At 42.7% G+C, this 25,620-nt stretch overlaps 1 protein-coding gene across 1 annotated transcript in view; it reads left to right on the plus strand.

Moving 5' to 3' along the window:
* Window positions 1-2,512: 2,512 nt before the first annotated feature.
* Window positions 2,513-25,620, plus strand: part of LOC141003391 (mitogen-activated protein kinase kinase kinase 11) — a 41,897-nt gene continuing 18,789 nt past the window's right edge. The window contains exons 1-2 of the mRNA XM_073474717.1: window positions 2,513-4,324; window positions 24,375-24,555. Of these exons, the coding sequence (XP_073330818.1) occupies window positions 3,568-4,324; window positions 24,375-24,555 (938 nt within the window). The 5' untranslated portion in view covers window positions 2,513-3,567. The remainder of the gene's footprint in view (window positions 4,325-24,374; window positions 24,556-25,620) is intronic.

Raw genomic sequence — 25,620 nt, forward strand, 5'->3', positions numbered from 1 at the left:
GTCCACTCAACCTCCCTGTCCCACTATAACCAGTCTACTCAGCCTCTCTGTCCCACTATAACCAGTCTACTCGACTTTCTGTCCCACTATAACCAGTCCACTCAGCCTCTCCGTCCCACTATAACCAGTCCTCTCAACTTTCCGTCCCACTATAACCAGTCCTCTCAACTTTCCGTCCCACTATAACCAGTCCACTCAACCTGTGTCCCACTACAACCAGTCCTCTCAACTTTCCGTCCCACTATAACCAGTCCACTCAACCTCTGTTTCCCACTATAACCAGTCCACTCAACCTCTGTGTCCCACTACAACCAGTCCATTCAACATCTCTGTCCCACTATAACCAGTCTACTCGACTTTCTGTCCCACTATAACCAGTCCACTCAACATCTCTGTCCCACTATAACCAGTCCACTCAACCTAACCTCAGTTGAATCACATGAGCACAGTGTTGTGTTTATGTTTACTCTGCAGTTTTCATCCACTTCTGTCTCTTCCTGGTGGAAATGTGCTTCCACAGGCTGCAGTATTGGCTACAGTAAATCCTATTAGGGGAGGACACATCTGTTGGGTCTTCATAAATAATGCAACAGAAAGTGGCCAGTATGAAACCAGTCAATTGAATTGTCTATGGAGTTTTCGAAGATCTGCAAGCTTTAACATTGTGGAAGCAATAGTTTGTACATATTTTTATTAGGAGAACTACTCTGCTGAGCTACTCTGCTGAACTCGAGTGATTTTACACCAGGAAGATGAAGCTGAAAGTGAGAGTATTCCCCCTGGAATAAAACTTTTTAAATGAGCTACATTCGACTTTATCTTAAGTAGAATTGTAAAGCAGTAAATCCACGACTCTACTTCAGTGGAATTTTGCTAACAGCTCTTCCACCTCAGTCGGGTAAGTAGCCCATCAAACTGCATAAAGAACATGAAACCAGCCATTCGCTAAAGGCTCGCTAAAGGCTTTCAAATGTGTTGTTTGAAGAAAATCTTGAAAGCTCCTTTTTTTTTTTTTTTTGTTCAAAGTAATACCCGACAAAAGGGAAATCTTATACAAATTTCTCCTCACAGAAACCTACAGCCACAATCTGTCCTCTTTTCTTTCACTATGGGGACAAGTTTTAACGATCTTCTGTCCTTGAGTGTTTAGACTGAATGTCATCAAAGCATATCTCAACTGATTCAACAGGAAGACACTTTACTGTGTTGATGTAGTGGCAGATGGGAGCAAGAAACAATCTATAGCAGCAGAGCAGATGGCATGTACTTAAAATAACTATATAGCATATGCACAAAATACACAGACTGTAAAATGACAGTACTGAAACGTACATTAGGCCTCTACATACTGAAAACACCAGATCTCTGAAAAAGGGAACTAGACATAAAATATAGAGCATATTATGTGAATGGTGATCTTACTATTATATTCATATTACCTCATTAATTAATTAAGTGTGCCATAGTGTTTCACAGAATGGTTTGGGGGCATTTTTTCCTTCTCAGGTTCATTTACCACCTGTACCACCAACGTCAAGTGAGATATAATAAACAAATAGAACTTCAAGGCTGCCCTTCAAAAATAAAAGATAGTGAAACTGTGCCGTTTGATCAAGTGTCAATATGTTGTAATTAAAGATAACTTGAATCAGTGTTTTTCCTCCCGAAATGACATAAACATCATAACAAAATTACTATCCCGGTCATTTTAACACGATAATAGCCCTTTTCTGTTTTTCGAGATGTAACAACTTTTATTCTTTTAATCTGAAGGCAAACACTTCCCCTACATTGTTGTTTGCGTATGTTTCTGCGAACTTGACGCTCCTCCTGCGCCCCGTCCCAGCAGCGGTGTGAAGTTAGCGGGAAAAAGGCGATGAAAACACAGGAAATCAATGGATTCAAAATAAAAGTCTGAATCAAATCAATAACTTCCTTTATCACGGTAAAGAAAACAAAAACAATTATTATATAAACAAGTATTATTTGAAGTTTGTTATTTTGCTTAATCTTATATATATCAATAACGCTTCATGGTTGTACAGTATTGTCCTCAATGATTACTCAGGATATTAATGGTTACTCATTCACTCGGCCTACTAGTTACTCTTTATGTTTTATCGATTTTTTTCTATGAGCTAATGTTTACTTTCTGTCACGCAGACTTTGAAAGATATTTTTGTCCTCGCAGATTAAAACTACAACAAACAATATTCACACTTTCCTCCCACCACGTCTGTATTTGATTCAAACGTACGTTTATATTAATTATTTTTTTTCGAATTTTATTTTGACAGAAAACCGGATGTGTTACCGCGTGTAATGTCCGTAGTCACCGTGGCCTGTCATCTGACTGTTTTCCTGTTGGGAGAGAAAAAGTTTTGAAACCCCACCCTCTCTACTGACTGTAAGCACAGACGTAGAAGTGGTTCGAGGTCCTGACGAGTCAACGCTGGCCGAGGAAGAGGAGTATGAACTGTGTCCTGGTGGAGTTTTTGCGCTGTTTGGATACCGACTTTAACAACCAGCAGCACCGAGCCGGACCAGGCCAGGCGCTCAGCTCCTGTTAGGAACTAACGGGATTTGTTTGCACTGCGTGTTTCTCTCTGGAGGGGAAAGTCAGGCAGGTTTGGATAGCTCTTCCTGTTACCAAGTCGGCGGTTACTAAGTTTATATGTTGTGATAAAGCCCCAGCACGACGCATGCTTCTGTTTAGACCGTAAGTATGGATACTCTCACGCAGAGGGGTGCGGGATTTCCTGCGGGGGCGCCGCAAAGTTGCGGTCAGACGCGGTTATTAGAGATTTGGGCTTAATAATGCGAACTGGTCAGCCCTGAAACTTGTCGTAAAACACTGGTTGGCTGGACTGAATGCTCCTTTCCTGCTATTCTTCTCCGCTTCTCAGCGCTTCCTGCTTGTGGTGGCCACTGCACTTAATGGCTAAAAATACATAAAAACTCAAAATGGACAGCTAAATGTGGTGGGGACCTCAGTTTGGAGCTGCAGCGTTGTGAAACTCTTGGAAGTGTTTTTCCAACAAGCTTTTTGGATACTTTTATTTTTTGTCCTCACAACTTTTTTTAAAAATCAGAACACAACAGGTGGCAAGTGTGAGTTAGGGAAGAGAAGAGCCAGTTCACCACAATGAGATGATTCAAGAGCCTCTTAAATACAAGTGGGTGAAATGATCTTTTGCCCAAACCATGTTTTTGGGGAACCACATCACTTGAACAGAGAGAAATTACGTGGAGATGGTGCTGCTTTTCTGAGCTTCGGAACAATCGATTAAACGGCAGCAAATCTCTTGGCTCGTTGTGTATTTTCAAATGGAGAACTTTGGATTTAATGTCGAGGCGAATGAAAGACACTTGCCTTTCAGTAATCTTTGAATCCTCTCCTGAAGCCCACTTGTTGGTCAAGCATTTGAACACATTTCACTGGTCCCTGATGAACCAACAAGAAAGACAGGAAAGGGAGCGAGGCGCAATAAAGTACTCCTTTGTACTTTATTTTCAAACCCTTGGGGTGCAAAATCTGATCCAGTCAAAACATCTGCTTGAGGCTCCATGGAGCCGCTGAAGAACATATTCAGTCGTGGCCCACTGTCCAACTGGAAAAATTTGGATCAATCACAAAAAGGGAACTTCACCAACCCTGTGTGGACGGCCTTGTTCGACTATGAGGCGTCCTGTAAAGATGAGCTCACCTTGCGTAAAGGCGACCTGGTGGAAGTCCTGTCTCTGGACTCTGAGATATCAGGGGACGAGGGCTGGTGGGCCGGGAAGGTCAACAACAAGGTGGGCATCTTCCCCTCCAACTATGGCTCCTTCAAGCCAAATGGATATGGGAAGCTTCCAGGCAGCGGCGTGGTGGCCGAGCTGGGCCCGACCGTGGTGGGCGAGTTCGAACCCAAGCCGGTGGATTTCCGGGAGCTGAGTCTGGAGGAGGTCATCGGGGTCGGGGGCTTTGGAAAGGTGTATCGTGGTACATGGAGAGGTGGGCTGGTGGCTGTGAAGGCCGCCCGGCAAGACCCGGATGAGGACATCAGCGTGACGGCGCAGAACGTCAGACAGGAGGCGCGTTTGTTCGCCATGCTCACTCACCCGAACATCATCGCCCTGAAAGGCGTCTGCCTGCAGGAACCCAACCTGTGCCTCATCATGGAGTACGCCTCTGGTGGGCCGCTGAGCCGGGCTCTGGCGGGGCGTCGCATTCCGCCGCACGTCTTGGTCAACTGGGCCGTGCAGATAGCCAGAGGGATGTTGTACCTACACAGCGAGGCCATCGTCCCCGTCATCCATCGGGATCTCAAGTCCAACAACAGTAAGTCCTTCAGGCCTGCAGTGCAAGTCATGCATCAATCAAACTCAGTGTAGCCCCAGTCTGTCAGTGTTAGATTGATGAAAATAAAGGGTTCAGACATATTTACTGGGCCCTCTGTGCACCAACATGCCCCATGGCAGTAAAGGAACATGGTGTACTCCTGTACAACCGCTAAAGGCCTCTCTGAGTTTACAAGGCTATAGCTAGAACAAAGGCAACCTTTTAAACTCTCTCAACATACTGTAATGTCTTTGCTTACGTTGAATTATTAAGTCAAACATCTCATTAGTGTGGAAAATGTAATTATCTCTCTACTTGTGTTTCTTTCCTACAATTGGTGCAGTCCAAGTCATTGTCTTTGGGTAATACATCAGCCTTATCTAGAGTTATAGTTCAAGATCATGACAAAGCATTAGGAAATAAGATTAGCTGTATAACTACACATCGTTTTGGATGGTAGCCCAGTCATTTGACTCTCTCAAAGGTAGGCCAAGACTGCAGAGGCTGAAAGGCCTCCACATATGTGTTGTTGATAGGACAAAATGCCATGCTTTGCCAGCAAAGTTCAGGAATTCAGGAGGAAGCTTTCCGTCTCAGCACGTCACAACTTCACACTTTGGACTTTGATGCCGTCTGGGGGCAGTGGGAAAGTTTTGTGTCAGTGTTTCGGGCCCTCGCGGCAGACACGTAGGCATTGGACCTTGTCATTAAAGCTACACTGCAGAGAGATGTTCTGCTGATAAGGCTTTCTGTCCCCACTTTTGAAGCAGAACAAGTGCCTTTCTCAGCTCTTAACAGTGCTTTTAGCGAACCTAAACACCGAGCCACCTGAATTTTACAGCAGCCTCTGCTCTGTTATTATCATTCTTGTGATGCAGCATATAATCCCTGTCAGCTCTGCGGTTGTATCTGTAGCGGTCCAAAAGATTTTCAGCCTCCCTCGGCTCTCCCTGTCTGTTACTGCAGATTTTGATCACCAAAGTGCACCAAAATAGAAAGAGATCATGGCTGCTCCTTGTTTAACTGACACCGCAAAGCATTCAGCACTGTAGCTTCTGAGAATGTGACCGTGGTTCACTCCCTTGATTCAGGGTTTGTTCAAAGCAAAGGACTCCTATTCCGTACATCCGAAGGAGACATTTCTCCCAGACTCCTTTCAGCATTCCCTTCTTTATCACTTTTCGACGAGCAGTTTTGCTCATTGATCATCAACCTTTCCACTCCCCGTTCCCTTCAGCATTTGCTCAAACTCTGTTCCACCCTTCTCCACAGGAAAACTGTCTCCTGTAGCGCAAAAGAAAGTTATGTTAATATAGTGTTTGTATATGAGGCAGGCCAAAGCCAGCACAATCCCCCTCTCTGTGTGCGGGAAGATCATATCACTCTCCTGCCTCCTCCTGCCTCTTTTTAAAAAGTCTTCTCTGCATCTTTGTCCCTGGCCTGCCCCTACATGTCTCCATACAGCCATACCCCTGTTGTGCCACTGAGCAATATCCTGTTGTGGTGGTAGAAGGGGAGGGGTGGGGGAAGAGATGAGACCAGTGGCAAGGGGGGTAATGTGCCCTGCTGTAGGTGAAGTGCTGACAGGTTTAACGCACAGGTGCAAGAGCATCTCAACATAAGGGCATTGTAATGAAAAATGCACACACAGTTTTAAAAAATCAAATGATGACAGTACAAAATGTACCAAAGGAGCAACGGTAAACCTCAGATTATGGTGTCAGTTCCTCAGAATTAATGGTGCAAGTTCTTCTTTCTAGAGCTGCCATTTTGCGTCGGCGCCTTGCAATCATGAAGGGAGACATCTGACAAAGAGGAGGTGGAGAGCCCTGTTTCCAACTGTAGCCTCAAGTGGACCATGGCGCAGTTGGGCAACAAGACGTGTTCATTACCAGAAATGTAGAAAACATTGAAGTAATCGTAGAAGAGGGAGGTTGGACAAAAAGGGAATTCACCCAGAAACAAAAAAAACCAACTCCTACCTACACCAACTCTTTATGATGATATGACGCCATCTTTTCTCACCTCACCAAAACATTAGGTGAGGAAACTGACCATCAACACATTATTAAATTAAAAAATACATTAAAAAGATGATTACTTTTGAGCATTAGGGCCAACTGTTACAGTGATGGATTAAGGTGTGAAGTCATCAAAAAAACAAGAGCCAAAAGTAGCAGTCGCAGCTAATGACCAGTGGACTTTGGCCTGTTAGGAAGATGCTGATTAAACAGGATCACTGAAGAAAGTGCATGGTCGGGCACTTGGGTCGAAGCCAGAGGCCATAACTGGAATTCCACCAAAAGTAAATACAGGACAGAGAGGAGAGGAGCCTCTTTCTCTTGCTATTGTGTCTATATATCAGGGGAGTCTGGGGAATTTTCACACCTTGCGCACTCAGTCATTTTCTGTTTTTAGCAGGCTGGTGTTTTAGTATCTCGCAGTTATCTTCAGTGGTTTCAGAGCCTTAACACTCTGCAAGCCATACAGTACTGCAGCAAACACCATATCCTCCTAAAGATCAAGTGAAAATAGGTTGCGTGTGTTTTCTGTTGCAGCATACAGATCTGCGGCACAGTGTGTTTTGGGTAAAAAATTATCTTTAAAGGAAGCTGTTTTCTAGTCATGAGTATTCAGCTGTCAGACTGCAGCTATTTTTATGTGTTTTTTTATCATATCAGTTCATTTCCACCCTCACTGGCTAACACAGACTTAGCATCACTGGTTCAAATCTTCAGACTTTGAACCGTGACCCACATTAGCGCTAACACCTACGTCTTTCCTAGAAAAAAGGGCACATGTCTTGCAATACACCTTGGCGTGATTTCCGTTGTCTATATATGATTGACCCATTGTGCACACAGTCACACACTCCACAGGGGCACCAAGCTGTTGCCCAAAAACACGCTTTTTCAAGGCGGTTTTGAAGTGGCCGTGCCTGAAGCAAAGTGCCCTGTGTGATCAAGTCCTAAAGGGAGTATTTAAGAAATATCTGTCAAGAATTTTCTTTCTACCATCTAAAAACGCATCGGCAGTACATTTGTCAGATCAATTTGACATGGTTTTTAACCATGGGGGATTACTTCCTAAATTTCTGATAGACTTTAAAAGAGCAGTTAAGGGTTAGGGGTCCAGAGGAATAACATGCCACCAACTATTGACTAAAATGTATTGCTCATGTAGCGGATAAATCCTGCACTGTGTTCACAAGCTAGTTGCTAACTTTGTTCCCTTGCTGTTTATTGTCCAACAGGTAATGTACAATGGGTTCATCCAAACTTTTCTAACGTAAAATAGCCACTTGGAAATAAGATTTATGAGAGTGGTTCGTGTGAATCAAAACCGTAATTTTGCAGGCCATAAAACCAAAACTGAGCTGAAACACTACAATGTTCAGTATAGCTGAGGAGAACTGGAATAAATCTCTGTGGATTCACCACTATTATCAACCCCTTTCAAGTTACACACTAGTTTGGTTGATTGTTTATATAAAGATATTTATAAGTGTTCTGTAATTAACTAACATACATTTCTAGCTGCAGCTACAGTAAAAATCCTGCTGTCAGTAACAGCCTTTAAAAGTGTATTCAGTCCTGCTGTCATCCTTCCACTGTCCGTTATCTGCACAAAGCCTTCATAGACCCAAAAACAGCTATAGGCATCACCACATGCCATAAAACTGTGCAGAGGCTTTAGTTAGAACTGGTGGGGAAAGTGCCAAGCTAAGCACTTGCTGGGCTGAAACTCGCAGGCCTTTTTTTTTTTTTCAGGAAGAAGCCACAGTTAGATCTTGGATCAACATGTCCTTTTTATTTTTCCATGAGTGGACAAGCATCTGATACATCCCTCTACCAGCATGTTTTCATTCAGGGCCCCCAGTGCCCCACACTGCAGTGCACTCAAAACATCCCCTGTGTGTGTGTCTGAGTGTCCTGGTGGCTGGGTGTGTGATGTTTGCATGTGTCTGGTGAACTGCACTCCTGTTACCACACACACACGCAACCACCATTCCCCTATTCAGCAGGGGGAACCATGAGGGCAATTTAGACATTTTAGCTATTTTGTGATTGTACATAGCTATTTAGTGAAGGGGGAATGGGGGCTTTTAGAGGCTGATAAAGTCTGAACATGCACCTGTATTTTGTTAAGGCCGCCGCATTATCATTTAACATGTGTAGTTTAGGCGATAAGTGAGCCAATAACTCAGTTTAGCAGGCCGTTAGAGAGAAGGAACACCATAAAAGTCCTATCTACAGATGGAAATTTAGCAGTGAAGAATGTCAGTGAGGCTTAATGTCTCCTGTCAGTTTGCCAGTCAAATCTTTAATCGGCTGCCACATGTACTTCAGCACTTCGGCAGTGTATGTGTATAGAGATCACACTGTCTCATTCAAAACAGCACGAAGACGCTTTTTGCGAAAGGGCAAGATAATTTTATTCTTGTTGAGCCACAGGGTCAGGCCTCAATCCCATATAATCCATGTAATGAAATAAGTGAAGTTTTAATGATAAAAATGTTTGGCCGAAACAGAAATCAATGTTGCATTAAAGTAATCAGCAACATTCTCATCCACATAAAAAGTCAATTTTGTCACTCCTTATCTGCAGCTGATAAAAATAGTAGTGGTTTGAATCATAATCAGTTCATAAAAGCATTTATAATTGCTTTTTGAAGCCGCAGACTGTTGAAAACCACGTGAGCAGTGTTTGAGATATCACCCATAGGTGCACTGCTTTCTGCTATCTTGACTGTAGCTGGAGCCGGATAATCCAACATTGGGTAAAGGACAGAGCCTGAGTGGAGCAAAGGGTGGGAGCACAAGTGAGAGACCTGTTGACCGAGGCCTTAATCGCCTCTTAATGATTCTTAGGAGCCGCTGCCAAGACAAACCGTAGAAGAAAGGAGATTGAGTTCTTAAGAAAATATAAAAGTATTGAAGCCAGCATTTTACCATATGTCCATTAGAGAAGCTTCAGACACATTTAACCATTAAGGCTGTTGCTTCGTGGCATACATCCCAGTCGGCACCTATAGAACATGCTAACTACTGTAATTTTCCATAAAGGAACGTCATTACATCCCTTGTTTGGAAAGAAAATCTGTCCTTGGCACCTCCACGTGTCATCATGCACCTGTTTATATCTGGATTGAACTTTATTGGATTAAAGTTATGATCCAAAATATATGATTCTTAAAGGGCCAGCTTACCCCAAAATAAAAAAATTAGATATTTTTTATCTCACCTGTAGTACTCTTTATCCATCTAGAGTGTTTTGGTGTGAGTTAGAGTTTAAGAGATATTGGCCGTAGAGATGTCTGCCTTATCTCAAATATCAAACAGCCATGTCGCGTATCAGATATCATGACCCTGTTACTCAAGATGATCCACAAACCTTGTTGTGAGCACTGTCATGTAGAAACTATTTTCTTTCCACCAAACTACAAATGCCCACCGTATCACTGCACAGAAGCGCTGTGTGCATCTACTCGTGGACGACAGGTTGGCTAACTAAGATGACTAAGATGTTACAGCTCAGTCAAAGACGCTGTCAGTGTTTACATTCCGTGTTGCATCAAGCACAAGCCTCATTCATGAGTATGTGCACGCTTCCTTCTTCTTCCTCCTTGATGGTTGGCTGTTGTAGTTCGGTAGAAAGAAAATAGTTCCTGCGTTAAACTGCTCACAGCAAGGTTTGTGGATTATCTTGTGTAATCAGGTCATGATTTCTGGAAAGACTCTGCAAGCTGAGGGCCATCCAGTTCCATTATACTGGAGAGAAGGCTGATATCTCCAAATCTCTTCAACTCACACCAAAACTATCTCTAAGATGAAAAACATGTATTTTTGATTTTGGAGTGAACTGTCCCTTTAAACCGCTGCAAAATGATGGCAATTTGAGCATGAAGGTTCATTCTCGATCATGGGAATGGTAGTTCGACAAAATAATGTGTGTAATGTGTCCACTTGATGGCTTTTCAAGCTCATCACACAGTCTTCATTAATAAATGGTGTTTGTCCGGCTGTCATGGTGACGGCTTGGTTGTTGTCACGTGACCTATACATGAGACTGGTCACATGGCGCTGAGTGGACATGCTGGGACATTGAACCCTGTTGATATTCTGCTGATATTCCCACTTCAACTAAAATGTCACATAAATGACCTCCCTGATGTTATCATGCTCACTGCCTCACCACACTCCACTCAGCTGAGCTACACATGATGTAAAGCAGGCGTGAGGGACGGGACGTTATCACAGCGTAAACATGATTGTGTGAGAGTGGTGCTGGGATTTCTTCACTATTTTTCGTCACTTCTTGCCCCCAGATGTTGTAATGGCTGAATATTGATAGCTCTACATGAGAAATCAAGGCCAGAGATGATCCAGCTGGGTTGACTTATGTGATCTTCAGGAGAGGGAGTGAAACGGCTGTATGCTGTAAACAAAAATGAGGAACTTGAGCAACATTACTGATACTATAGTGAGATCTTCAGTATAGGAAACAGAATACATTAAAATGTACAACACACAAAAGGGAATTTAGTCCTAGACTCTAATGAATTAACCATCAACTATCTGCTTTCAAACTTTATTTAATTACTCAACTCGCTCAAAACTTTTGATCCGTGTCACCATGGAGAGCAAATTTATGCACAGGCTAAGTACTTTTATTCAGCAGGAGGTGTAACATCAAATGCCAAGTGTAGCAGAAAGTGCATGGTCATGAAGTAACCCATCCATAAACATGGCTGTATCTCCAGCGCCTGCATGCTGACTGGCATATCCGAGGGGTGCCTGGGGTGACCGTGTGGGGGTCACCTGGGGTAGAGCTCAGCTGCTTCGCTGCCGGCTCCAAGTGAGTGTCGGTGGACGATAAGGCAGAGGGGAGTCTGCTAGCCTGACTTGGTGTGCGGCTTAGCCAGCTGCCTGGCTACATTGTCTCCCTGTTGACTTTATTCTTTATTTTGGAAAAGACAGGCGGGCAGAATTTGGAGATCCTAGGCTCACCTTGGGTTGAGGAGCCGGTTAGAGATTTGCACACATGCAAGTGTGGACAGATTTCAGCTGCAGGTTTTCCCATGATGGTACTGACAAGAGTAAATTTAGATCTAAGCGTCCAAAAGCAGATTTTTTTGTGTTGATATTATCTTGATTTTTAACTATAGCGCAACTGATACTGGATTTTGGGGGCTGATATCAATATCACGTAGTAAAAAAAATTTCAGTATCAGTATATCAGCCGATACTCTACCCGATAAGATATATATCGGGTATATATATAAGATATGTTACAGTTAAGCAATACACTTTTTGACATTAGTGCACTGAAAACGGCAAACTTCACTGGGAATTATAATTATTATAATTATAAATTTGTGTTTTGTAAAAACAAAACAAAAAGAAAGATAAAAAAGGTTTTTATACTGGCACATATTGGACGACATGCTGCTGCCGATATATCTGCGATAGGCCAATACCGGCCAATAGCTGAGCGATATATTGATCCAGCTCTAACTTTAACCTTTTTCTGTCCTCAAGATGAGGTTCAAAATAGATTTACTCAATGTTGAGCTGTTAAAATGGTTGTGATGTGAAAACTGTTACCAACCATATGTCTGTGCATCATGTTCAGAGCCGGAACCAGGAGGTGATTACCTTAGCTTAGCATAAAGATTGGAAGTAGGGGGAAACGGCTAATCTGGTTCTTGTAAGAAAAAACCCCCCAAAAACGGCCTCCTCCAAATCTAAAGAATACATTTTCATTGATTTTCTACTGAACACTTTCCTAGACACTTCAACTGCTTTCAATGCTTACACTTGAGCCAACTGACCCTTCTTATTCATTCAGTGCATTACCTACAGTTCAGTTGAATCTTCAGCTCCTTTCAGCACTCTCACTGAAACTGAGGCCATTTAAAAAGCCATTACACGTTCTTTCACTTATTGAATTCCTACTCCCACTTCAACTCCTTCCAGCCCTTCTGTTTTCACTACTTTCATTCACTAATTGTATTTTGACCGCCACTTCAACTCCTTTCAACTTTTTCATCCTACTTTCTCAATTGTTGTGAGTGCAGATCTCCATGAGATTTCTCTTCTTTCCAGGGCAGAGAAGCCAAATCGCAATCAAATTTCCCGGAGATATTTATATTAGAAATAATAATGAAAACTATCCGAGCACACTTGAGTGCAGTCCAATTCAAATATTGCACTGTTTAATTCAGGTTGAGATTTTTCAGACAGCGGCCAGTGTAATGATCAGTATTTAATCAAATAGTATCCTTATGCCGGCATCTGAGTTTGAAAAAGAACGTGATTTTGGCTTAAAATTGTTTACCTGCAGCGTGGAGCCTGCGTCACAAACAGTATACATTATATACTGTAGGTGCAAAATGAGAATTGCCCACACAATGACTGCACACCCACGCTTAGTCATGAAAGCAGCAGAATATGTGTGTGTGTGTGTGTGTGTGTAGTCAGGGCTGGATGAGTGAGGGGGCAGAACAATAACTGCAGGGAAAGAGGAGAAGAAAACACACAGACACTGGAGGGTCAGAGAGCACAGGAAGTACAGAGGTTTCTAGAACTCGGCCAGAGTGAAATCTGTTGTTTTTTTTCCCCTTGTCCAGTCCGAAAACTTCATTCTCAGCTCTCCACACGGATCACAAGACAGCTCCCATGCAAATGTGCCAAAACCTACTCATGTGTTTGTAGGAGGAAATGGTTGTGAGGACGAGGACAGTTCATTAGTACACAAGGCTTGCTTCTATTTTCACTTGTAGTTAGTGTGTTTATACAGTATATTCCACTTTGGTTTGTTTTTGGGTTGCATAGGGTCTTCGTCTCCGCGCTACACGACTGTAATTAAGCTGTTTTCGGCCTCAGGAGCTTGAAACAAAGTCAGTCTGCCCACGCGAGAAACACACCAACAGCAGAAAAGAGACACAGCTGCCAACAATGTGACTGATCGTCTTGGGTTTCCTCAACTGGGCAGGTTTAATAAGAAGATAAAAAATGGGACATGGAGACATAACATTGAGCAGTCCTTTCACTTTCCCTTCCTCACGTCACAAACGCCAAGAACTCTTGCACACCACCTTATTGTGCTCTCTGGTGGGGGCGCCTTTCAAATCACTATGGTACAATGGTACAGGGCCCAGTAGTCGAGGGATGGATGATGGCGTGGTCCATTTGCCCAACTCCTATATTGTAGTGTCATTGATAGGTGCAAACACAAGCCCAAGATGAGCAGGCAGGCGCTCTGATGCTGATTATGTCTTCTCTGCAACGTCATTTGAAAAATCAACATCATGGACCCGCTGTATGTGGTGTATAGTGATTAATTTCTTGGCCTCTCCATGTACAGCAGAATCCATGCAGCAGGATCTTCTCTTGTACCGCTGTCATATTTACATCCCAGAACCTCAGCGCTCCCTCCCACCTCTACCTTTACTTACCTCGTCCTCAAGGCCTTCCGGGATCAACCCAGTAATGACCCCCTGTCTGAGTCTGTAAGGAAATGGTACTAATGAAGGTTACATTTCAACACATGAGCACTGGAGACTTGTTAATAAGTGACCGTTTCCAAGACCTTTACCTGGCACCAGATACTTTGCACAGGGAATCATTTATAACCCCCCTCTGACAGCGTTAATGTGGGTGCCCAGAAACAGAATATTCCCTTGTGTGTGTGTGTGTGTGTGTGTGTTGGAGGGCGTGTTTCAAACTGTCACGCTCACGATGATTAGCTCATAGTTTGTTTTCGACAATATGCTTAATAGAAGCAGGTTTGTCCTGGTCATGTAGCCAAGTTTGATTTCCTTTTCGTTACTACACTATATCATACTAAATGAATATGAAAAACAAAGCAAGAAAGCAACTTGAAAGCACTTATCTGTGTCATGTTTGTGAATTGGCTTCGTGTCCTGGTTGTTGGTATATAGGCAGGAATAATATCAGTGACCAACCAGCTAACTAGTGCTGGAAAAAGAGAGAAATAGTTTATAATTTTGACAAACAAAACAGTTGAAGAAGGCCGTTAAGAAGCAGCCCAACTGTCAAAACAACACATTTGTTATCAGCTGTGATAACATTAGACGGCTTTCACAATGTGAGACCGGACAAACCTGATCAACTTATAACAGACTGCGGCGAGTGTCTTACGTTAAATGAGTCATTTTAAGTGTTTCAACACACTGAAACAAAAAATAATAATGAATCAAACGTTATACAAACATACTAATGACAGCACTATTATGCAGTAGAGGATGAATGTGTAACCATCCTTGAACCTGAATCACAGCTTTATCTTGACATTCATCAAATAAGAACGAATCACCTCCTCACAGCGATCGGTAAGCTGCTGCCTGGTCGGTGAACTCACTGACGTTGCCTAATTTCTACTCTCAGTGAACAACATATTGCGTGCTCGAAACTTCAGCCGAGCGAGCGCTAGTTTCATCTCCTGCACTATGATTATGCCCTATCACTCTCTCTCACTCGCTCACTCGCTGGCTGCCTGGTCAGAGGTTGCCAGACTGTCTGTCAGCCTATGGCCTCGTCCCTCAGGGGACAAAGCTCCCGTTCTTCCTGGGGAAAGCCCCCACCCTGCCGGAATTCTCCCTTCGCCTACGGGTGCAGGACAGGGAGGGGGGGAGCGGGAGGAAGGTAGAGAGAGCATTGAGGAGGCCTAGGTTCAACCGATGCGGGTATTTAAAAGCCAATATGGATATTATTAGCTTTGGACCAATATTGAGCACCTTTTGAATTTTTGATTTTCATGGATAGGGTTTGGATTTTTTCTCATGTTTTATTTTCTGGTTAGAAAAATAAACACAAAGTATCCTAATTTTAGTCAGATTATCCAATATCTGCCTGAGACAGTCACACAGGGATTAATCAGTCCAACCCTGGCCGAGATCGGAGCAGGTGAGGAATGATGGCATGCACGAGAAATGCGGTGAGAGACGGGGACGTAGCTCCAGCGTGAAATTATAGAGAAAACTTAATTAAGTGAGGTGCGGAGTGAAGAGGCAGAGAGCGGCATTGCGGGGCTGACTTTTTGCATCTGGCATGTTATCGTGACAGGGCTGGATGGTCGGAAGAAGATTGTGCTGAGAGTGAAAGGTTACACTCTCTATCACTGCATGAAGTGAATGCTCAGCACCAGACACACGTCCTCTAAAAACGTCCTTGAGCAGGACACTGGCCCTTTACAAGCTTTAATCAGCTTAAAAAGCGAGTTAGACCTTGTATTATAAGTATGATATGGAAAATAGTTTTTTCTTTCTAACATCTGACGATATGCCTTCGCTTTTCATGAAAAAGATCAGGGCTAACCTATGTTTGCCTTGTGTAACGTGATCTCAATAACGGTGACTAGGGTTGCTGGAGTGTAAACATCCCTAAAACCATTAAAGAGTAGGACAGCGCTGGCAATGGTGGCCTAATTTTGAAAATGTAATCTGCAGTGCCTCAACCTAATGAAAAGGCTTGGTGAGAATACGTCTGTGATGTAACAGGATTATGTAATCGGGATACAAAAAAAAAACAAAACAGAAAAAGATTGTTAGTATTACAGTATTTAAATAAAGAATGACATACGAGTCAGTAAACATGCACATGCACAGATGACAACACTTCACAAGTCGCACACAACATCCCTCTGGTGTGTATTCTTACAGAAATACACACTCATTAAGGTGAAATAAAAGTCACCTTATTGATATTTCTTATCTTTTTCTCATTATTTGCATACGTTTGGTATTGAAGTAAACCAAAAGTAACGGAAAGTAATCAAGTTACATTCCTTTCCTATTGTCATACTTGGATTACGATACTGACTACATTTTTTAAGAGGTAATTAGTAATGTATCAGAGTACATTTTTAAAGTTACCCCCCCGACCCTGCTAATGAAACCAAGCGCTCCTCGGCCTTGTAAGAAACGCTCAGTTACTAGGTTGTAAGGTAATTAGCCAGACATGTTAATGATTTCAGCTGAGTCCATTAGACTTCAGTTTAATCCGAGGCTTAAAAACAAAGTACCACCCGCCCGCTAACGCTCTGTTACGCAGGCATTGCCAGCCGTCTGATTTTATTGATGTGCACTTTGGCAGCTCTGTCCTTTCTCTGCCATGACTTCCTTGAAACACAAGGTCACTACATCGGTAATGATGTCAGAGCGAGTTCCCTGAAACGATTGCAGTTCATTTCTAATTTCACAGTTTCTTCTCAACAAGACGTTGAACTGATTTAGCACATTGGCTGCTTTTTACTGAGCTGTTATGAAAACCAAATAGACCTGAGGGCTCTTCTTTTAATGATGTAAGGAACGTGGGAAACGTTTCAAGTGGGTGTTCGCTTGGAATGGACACAGTCATACTTAATCACTCAGGTAAGCTTACGTTACATCAGCCCTGGAGAATCCCATTCAAAAATCCCCCAACAGTGGGATTCCAGCTAAGCTAACTGTTGCAGGGCTGAGTCAATCCCAGCACCCAACTCATATCTAGGCTGCTGCTGGTAGGAGTCACGTCTGCAACTGACACACTCTTGTCTCTGAACAACAAACAATACCAAACAGAGTCATGTCACCATGGAGATCTGTCACGGTGTTTTTGTGGCGACATTGTCGGTTTCGCCTGTCTTGCAGGAAGACGTTCTGTCTGGGCAAGACTGATCTAGTTGTGATACTCGCAGGTCTCCTTTGAAGGAGAGGTGGGTTTCCTGCCACTTTTGTAACCACCTCCTCAAAATGTGATACCAGGCGAGAGATAACGGAGGACGCAGATAAAAATCCCATGTATAGCCCGTACAGTTGATACAGATCCAGGTTTATAAGAAAAAAGACCTTAAGCTATTTGTTTCTATAGCTCTTTATACAGCATGAAGGTCATGAAGAGTGTGAGTATATTTTCCCATGGTTCCCTCCAGAGTTATCCTGTCCAGACTTTCAGCGCACCACTTTAAAACTTCCGAATTTTTCGGTAGAGTTTTGAGGATGTCAGCAGCACACTCGGCGTTATGTGGGTCAGCGGCTGATTTGGACACAGCGTGTGTTGCGACACGCCGTCCAGTAAGCAGCTGACTAACGCGGCAGTCGTCGTGAGTGCGATGGAAGCGGTGGAAGGAGGAGGAAGGCTGGACGGGGCTGAACTGTGGATGCACTCTATCTGCCTCGGCTCAGGAAGTGGAAGAAGAATGTGGTGTGTGTATGTGTGCTGAGACTGCTAAAATGCTTACTTGGGTGGATTTGCCTGCTTGTATGTATGCTTGGTGCGCGTGTGCAAAGATGAGTGGTGTGGACCCCTAAGTGTATGCATAAATGTGTGTACAGGTAGGCTATATTCATCCCACAAGTGCAGAGGCATTTATATGCATGAGTTACGTACAGTGTATTCATTATGTATGTATGTGTTATGAAACTGTCAGAGTTCAAAAATGTATGTGCCTGTCGGCCTTTATAATAAATCTGTCCCTGAATGTGTGTGTGGGTGTATGCACCAGTGTGAGATAGGCCTGTAGCCAGGGATTGTTATTTTGCCCCTTTCCAGCACGACTCTGTATGTAAACCTATTAACATCCAGACATGGATGTGCAATCTGTCCATCAGTCTGTCTGTTTCTTGACAAACAGCAGTTTATCCATCCACACAGCACCTTGTGTACTTAGTCTCAGGCTATAGCACGTGTTCAAGGTTAATTTAATCCTCGTTCTATGACACAGGCTTGTACAGCGAAATGTGAGTTGTAGTCCCTTTATGCGACACGAGATATATTATTTTATGGTGGGGCGATGAGGATGAGATCAGGAGTGTCATGGCCAGAGGGAAGAAGCTGCTCTGTAGTCTGGTGGTATGGCAGCGGATACTTCTGTATCTTTTGCCAGATGGCAGCAGGGTGAACAGGCCATACCATTGCTCATCAGAGGTACTTCAGAATCATTTTTAAGGTGCATTGTCTTGTAATGGGGTGAATGGTGTCTCTGTCACAGCCACTCCGACCCCCTATCACTTTTTTCTGCACTATGTAGCTTTGTCACATACATGTTTTCAAGACATAACATTTTTATGACGTAATGACTTCTGTTTGTGGTTAGCACCAACATTACGTTTGACAAATCGTTACAGAGCTGGGCTTTGTATTTACTACAGTGGTTTGTGACTCAGAAACCAAATCACACAAAACACCAGTTTCTACATAACGTTGCTTTAAGGCCCTCTGCTTCCCATCTTTAAGTTCAGCTAGCTTCATCCTGACTGAGCTCTGTATTTAAAGCACAGACATGACACTGATACAGATATTTCCATTCTACAGAAAGCATATGAGCATATTTGTTATTGAAATGTTGAACTATTTTTTAAGGCTTGATACAACATGCACAAAACTTCACTTGTCTGAAAATGTTAAGCTTTCCCTCTAGCTAGCTTTAATGCTGCTCTTTGAACTGGTTAGGTGTAACTGTCGTCTATTATATCCTAGTTTCCCTGATTATAAAATTAGATATTTATGCTCTTTTGTATTAGCTTTGGAGGACTAAGAAGTTACTGCTACACCTTCTCAGTTCATTTTGGGTTGGCAAGGCTAGCAAGGCTTTTTTCGGAATTTGCTAATTTCGGAAGGAAAGTTGTAAATCGGGTCTAAATATGCCAATAATACATATCTTACAATTGGCAAATATAAAGTTATACATCGTGTTTGTGCGGACATACGTTTGATGATCTCCTATATCTCAACATCATTTCAGTAGTGTTGAGGTGGTCCGGCTGTCACACCTATGCACTCCTGGGATTTAGCCTACACCTCTGTTTGTGTGTATGTATGGTAGTTAACTTCTGTGTTTTCATGTGTGCATGCAGGCCTGTCCTTCAACTGCGTGTGTGTGTGCGTGCGTGCGTGCGTGCGTGCGTGCGTGCGTGCGTGCGTGTGTGTGTGCAAAGATTTCCCATGCTTTGCCGCTTGTGTGCAGCTGGGTGTATCGCTAAAAAATGGACTAGGAATGTGAGAGTGTCCAGTCTTAAGTGTCTGTGTGTGCATCTGTTTGCCCATGTAGAATGAGTGCTTTGTGTGTGTGGGTGGGTGTGTGTGGGTGGGTGTGTGTGCACACCATTATCTATAATTCTGCTTTCTAGGCCCATGCAGCCACTTTTAGCCGTGCCCTGTCTCACTCAATCATATGATAACGATCAACATTCAGCACCTCTCCCTCTCTCTCTCTCTCTCTCTCTCTGCCTCTGTCACCTCTGCTCGCTCTACCACAGCACCTAAACTTCCCTCCCTTCTGTCTCTGTCACTGTCTGGTGCCACGTGACCCCTCTTAACCTCAGTTTCCCAAAATAGCGCTCTGCTTATTGTGCACAATGAACAGCAAGCGGGAACAACAAAATAGGCTCCTGCGTTTTTCTTTTTTTAAAGGAAGTGCTCCGCCGCCGGAGGCTGATTTGCCGATACCGGCGTCACTTCCAGGAAGTAGGGTCCTGATGCAGTAAGCGAGCCCCCCGGGGTAGAGATAGGGGTGACTGACCAGGGCTTGTTTTCACCAGACACTGACCAGCAGATGGACAAAAGAAGCGGAGCAAAGGATCAGGGCCTGCTGCAGTAAATACCAGCACCCCCTCCATCACCGACACCACCACCTCCTCCCTGAGGGCCTGTGGAATTGACAGAAACAATGACTCAGTCGTAGAATGGACAGAAATTGATTTTCTGCAAAAAGGTTAAATGAGCGGGCACTTTTTCTCTCACTGTAGAGGTTGTTTTTGTTTTGGCCAGTGGCTACTTTTGCTATTTTATTGTTTGTGCCTTCTTCTCGAGGCATAAGTCGATGTAAAAGTTTGTGATGGACATATCTTGATGGAGTTTTTTGCCAATTTTAAAAGCTGTCTGGCTGTTGGAATAAAACGAGGCTGTCAAAAACCGTGAAGCAAAAGCCTCAATTAATTGTCCGTCTCTGTACCTGTCACCATCTGAGAGACAAAATGCTAAGGAAGGTGACTGTATGTGTGGCTACAGCAGAACTGGGTGAAATCTCTGCGCAAGTATGTTATGAAAGTCGCCTATCCTCTTCAACATTCACACACACACACACTCACAGAGCAGACAACACAACCTCTTGTGATGCATTCCTTTGTGACGTCAAACCCGCTGCCTCTGGGCTACGAGACTCAGCACAGGATGTCTGAGAGCGAGAGAGAGAGAGAGACAAAGACAGAGACAACAAAGAGTGAAAGAGAGAGAATCGTTCATATGTGTGGAAGAAGATAAATTTCATATTTGTGCCGTTAAAGAAAAGAGAGACAGAAGAAAATAGATTTTCGGTCAAAAGAAGGGAGAAAAAAAAGAAAGGAAAATAGCGCCGAGCCCAGAAAGTCGGAAAGTGACTGCAAATAGCAAGAGTCCTACTTCCCTATAATAAGTCAAATTCTTTGCCGCTTCTCCTCCCTGCGTTTGACGGCCAGCCTTGCCCTGAACGATGCCCAGCCTGCCAGCAAAGAGGAAGAGAGGCATGGCTGCCGATCATACTGAGACATGTGACACGGAGTCACACCGCAGCAACCGACATCCTCAGCATTATATTCTATTTTCATAGAAACAAAGCCTTCCAACAGCGTGCGGTTGCACAACACTGGCTGGTTACCAATATGCGTTCACTTATAGCTTATTACATTTTACAGTGTGTACTTTTCTCCTTTGGGATTTCTGTGTTTACATCTATGTTTAGAGAGCCGTTCCTTAAGATCAGTCATCCATATCTGATTGATCCGTGTCGCAGCTGTCAGGTGTCTATCAGAAACGTTCTGATTCTTCTTTGTGCTGTTTGTAGGTCATAAGGCACCTGTACATCTAGGTTAAAACTAGGCTGCATTTGGTTAAATGGGTTACATGTTGTTGGTGCGACAGCTTCTCAATGACTATATTTGAATGTGAAGTTAGGAACAACACATCAAAATACATGTAACCTAAATGTGTGAAGTAATATATAAAATATCTAGAGTGCAAGTTGAATTTTGACTGTTTTCCTCCATTTTATCCCTGAGTCTGATGTCCTAGATCTTTTGTCGGCTATCCTCAAAAACTGTTGGCGACGGCAAGATCAGGGCTAAAATCCTGTGGTGTGAACTTGGCATTACTTTTGCAGTTGTGATTTTACTGCATTTTCAGAATCTTGCGAAAGTTTAGATGCATTTCAGAAACGTATTGACCCTTTAGGTCAAGGGTTGACACACGATGGGCCACAGGCCAAAAGCAAGCACGTATTGTATCGTATCGTATCGTATCGTATCGTATCGTATCGCATCGCATCGCATCGCATCGTATATACAAAATGCAATATGGTACTAGGATTCCAAGATCCCTTATTTAACTGACTTCCTGCGCCAAGTGTGACTCTGCCCACTGCTCTCAGTTTCTGAAAAATGATAATTAGAGATCCTACACATTTTAAGAGCATTTTTACCTAACAAAAAATAAAACAACATGAACAGCAATTTATGTTTTATATATGTTTTTTAATTTTTATTTTATGTTATGTTATTTTTATCTCAGTCATCCAGGTAATGGTATTTCTAAGTATTGTCTCTATCGTAGGCAACTGGAAAGTCCAGTGCCTATAGCACTTAGAACTTAGAATCTTTTTTTTTGTTCACTCCAAACATCAGGAGGACCAAATCGAAATTGGGTCCCACTTTGGGCAGCACTGTTCTAGTTTCCCAGTTACAGTAATTGATGAAAATCAGCCAGTCCCTGCAGAATTTGAGGGAACTGTTGGAGAAATTGTCCTACTTTGTCTGCAAGAAATAGCTAAATTAGAGAGCTCATAATTATGGATCTTTCAAACATGACGAACAAACTACATCATGTCATCTGGTCCATTTAAGTACGACTATTTCAGATTTTGTTCACCAAATTATTGGAGTTGGTTGTGTTTACTTGGTTCTTCACTGAAACTGCATTATTGTAATAGTCATTAATATTAACTGAGGTCACTTAGCCTGACACACATAGGAACTTAAAGTGGCCTGTTTGTCCTTCTGATACATTTCATTGCTGCTTTCTGCCTTGTGTTGCAATGAGGGCACATTAGACTGCACAGTATATTTCTTTGTTGCAACTTTGTTTTCCTCGTCAGATAACATGAATGGATAATCAGTGCTGTATTCTCAGTTCTGTTCTATGCAGTGTGCTCGCTGTCATAAGAAGCTGCGTGACTTTTTTATACGAAAGGCAGTTAAACAACTGTTTTTATTGGAGTCTTGCATCAGTGTGATTATTTACTGTTTCCCCCACAGTTTCTCTGCAGAACAGACCTAAAACTTTTGATGAATCCAGTTGTGAGTTCACAGATAACATGAATAATAACCTACCTGAGTCTGATTCAGATTGGTAACGGAGAGCACATCATTTATGACCTGATGGTAGTCTGCAGGTTTGAGATAAGATGTTTGGGACATTGGCTTGTCGCTCAGCTTACAGTCAGTTTGACCAATAGATTTGGCAGATGTGTAACTCCAGTGTGCCTCAGCAAGTGTTGGGACGTTGCACAACAGAGTGGTGGTGTACTGTGAGCACCCAGGATTGGGTGGTTTTCCACACGACAGGGCAGCACTTCTTGCATGGACCCACAAAGTCTTCAGTAATCAATAAATTAAGTAATAATTAAATAAATCGTCATTTGGATAATTGTGTAAAATATATAAATGAAGCAATAACTCTTCAGAAGTCAATGTATTCATATCATTACTTGTTTTTTGTCTTTTTTATTTATTTAATATTAAACACTTCCACGTTCCTGGGGCCAAAACTGTATAAAACTCTGTATATTCAGGTGTAGAAATCTGTGTACACACAAAACAGGAAACATGCATACGCAGTCTTTTTTAGGTCAGATTTATAAAACCCCACATATGACTGTTCCCACGCATCTTTTCCTCTTACATCTCAATCATCTTGAAATTGAGAATTGAAAATGGCAGGAAGCGGTGAAGGGTGAAGAGTTCAAATCCACAGGCTTTGGTGGGAGTTAAAAAATAGTGGTCTGATTTCAATCGAGATGCCAAGATGTGCATCTCTGTGTACAGTAATAGTGTGCAAGCTCCTGGGGGAGGAGAGGGGTTCCTGCGCTCTCTCTGCTTGATGTGCGATTGTCATCATGGGACGGGAAATCAGTACCGTCCCTGATAACTCGCTCACGCCTGGATTGTAAATTGGCGATCTCCTCTAGCAACACCAAAGCAGCTGATAATGGGTCACACCTGAAGGTATTCTTACTCCCCGATAATACAGCAAAATAATCTTAGATAATGTATTTGTTTTTTCATTTACATAAAGATCATTATAAATATAACAATGCATACTGACGAGCACAGAAGAGAATGAAAACAAGGCTAACAACTCACGCATCACTGTGTAATCACAGTGAAGGTTCATTTAAATTATAGATGCAGTCCTAACATCATTTAGGGAAAACAACAGCTCGAAATAAAATGTAGCCCGAATGCACGCTGTTCTTATTCTTTTATGCCAGCTGGCAACTGTGCATGGTGTTAAAGATGTGTACCTGGAAAGTGGTGTAATAAATATTTTGTGTGTACGCATGGTTTATACATTTGGCCCCTGTAGCTGCTTCAAAATAAAAGTCTTCATATCATCCCAGTGTGATAGCTAAACCGTGCTATATATGTAGAAAGCCAGTGGAAATAAGACATTTGTTTAAGACCATGCAGCACTATCTGGCACATTAATGTCATTTGTGTGAAGGGGTGAAGATTTATGTCTTTAAGTGGTCAGAGGGTTTTGTGGAGATGTTTTGAAATTGTAGTGGCATAAACAGAAGAGGAAGAGGAAGTGAGAAAGAAACGGGCCATTTGAGAATGTGTGACTGACGACTAAGCTCAGTCTCACAGGAGTTTTTTTCTCAGAGAGCAAGAGAAGTGCAAACTTAGCCTCTGCAGTGATAGATTTCATTCAACTGTTTAAAACCTTGCCAAGTCCTAACTGTCTGTCTTTCCTCCTTCCCTCTCTTTCCACCTACTTGTCCTCTCCTCCTCCAGTCCTTCTGGCCCAGCCCATAGAGAATGAATGTATGGAGGGTTTGACGTTGAAGATCACCGACTTCGGCCTGGCGAGGGAGTGGCACAAAACCACAAAGATGAGCACTGCTGGAACCTACGCCTGGATGGCCCCTGAGGTCATTAAGTCATCCACCTTCTCCAAGGGCAGCGACGTCTGGAGGTTAGTGCTTGTGTGTGTGTGTGTGTGTGGATGTGTGCAGGAGTAGGGAATATGGATTGAGTCATAGTACCTTAAATAATTAATATGTAAGATTTCTGCCTTAAAATGTCTAGAACCAACTAGATCTTTATTGCAAACTTTGTCGAGTTGTGTTCTTACATTATCCCAAATGTTTCCAAACATGCTCGAACTGAGAGAAATCCATCTACCCATGCCCAAGGTAACGGTGTGTTTCAATTGTTCGGCTGCCGTGATAACTTCAAATGAAACATTACCTCGTCCATGAACATTCCTGCCTGAGTCACGTAGATAGATTTTCCTCAGCAATGGTGGTTGTTTAGCTATGAAGACAACAACTCCCATGATCCCATGCTACTTATATCTTTTGTTTTCATTGAGAGACCCCTACCAGCAGAAATGATATACTCTACATTTAATGGATTAGATCTATATTTTGGGGAAATGCATTTATCTCAAACTATTCCTCTAAGGGAAAAAATGGTATGAGGTTTCTTTTGTTGCCTGGAAAGTAACAAGCTAAATGTATACTATCCCCAGTTAAAGGGTAAACTTTTTTATATACACAGTATATTTAGCTATGATACAATACATAAAGATCATAAAGTTATTACTTTGATTTTAATGTATCATGTGAAGGCCATTTTTAACCAATAGTTTAAAGCCACCACTAGTGTGTCACCAAACCAGAATTTTGACTCTTGACATTGGTATTTTTAACTCATCCTGATAATGAGCCAGTATATAAAGCATTAAGTCTAACAATCCTTAGTTTAATGGCACCAATCTCTGCTGAAAGGTGCTATCTGACTGATACTAGTGTTTCTATGGTGACGGAAACATCTCTGATTGAGGGGGATTCACAAAGCTTGGAGGTAGTGCAGGATTCCACGAGGACGTTTGGCTCAGAGCAGCTGGTAATGAGGCTGAATCACACAGAAACGTGCTCTCTTGTTCTTCTAGAATGGACAGCTAATACCCAGGCCACCTTAAACAATGAACAATTTTACCTGGAACTTGGTGTTTCTTACAATTTAAATATCTGAG

This window comes from Pagrus major, chromosome 10 (assembly GCF_040436345.1).
Source record: "Pagrus major chromosome 10, Pma_NU_1.0".
Lineage (NCBI taxonomy): Eukaryota > Metazoa > Chordata > Actinopteri > Spariformes > Sparidae > Pagrus > Pagrus major.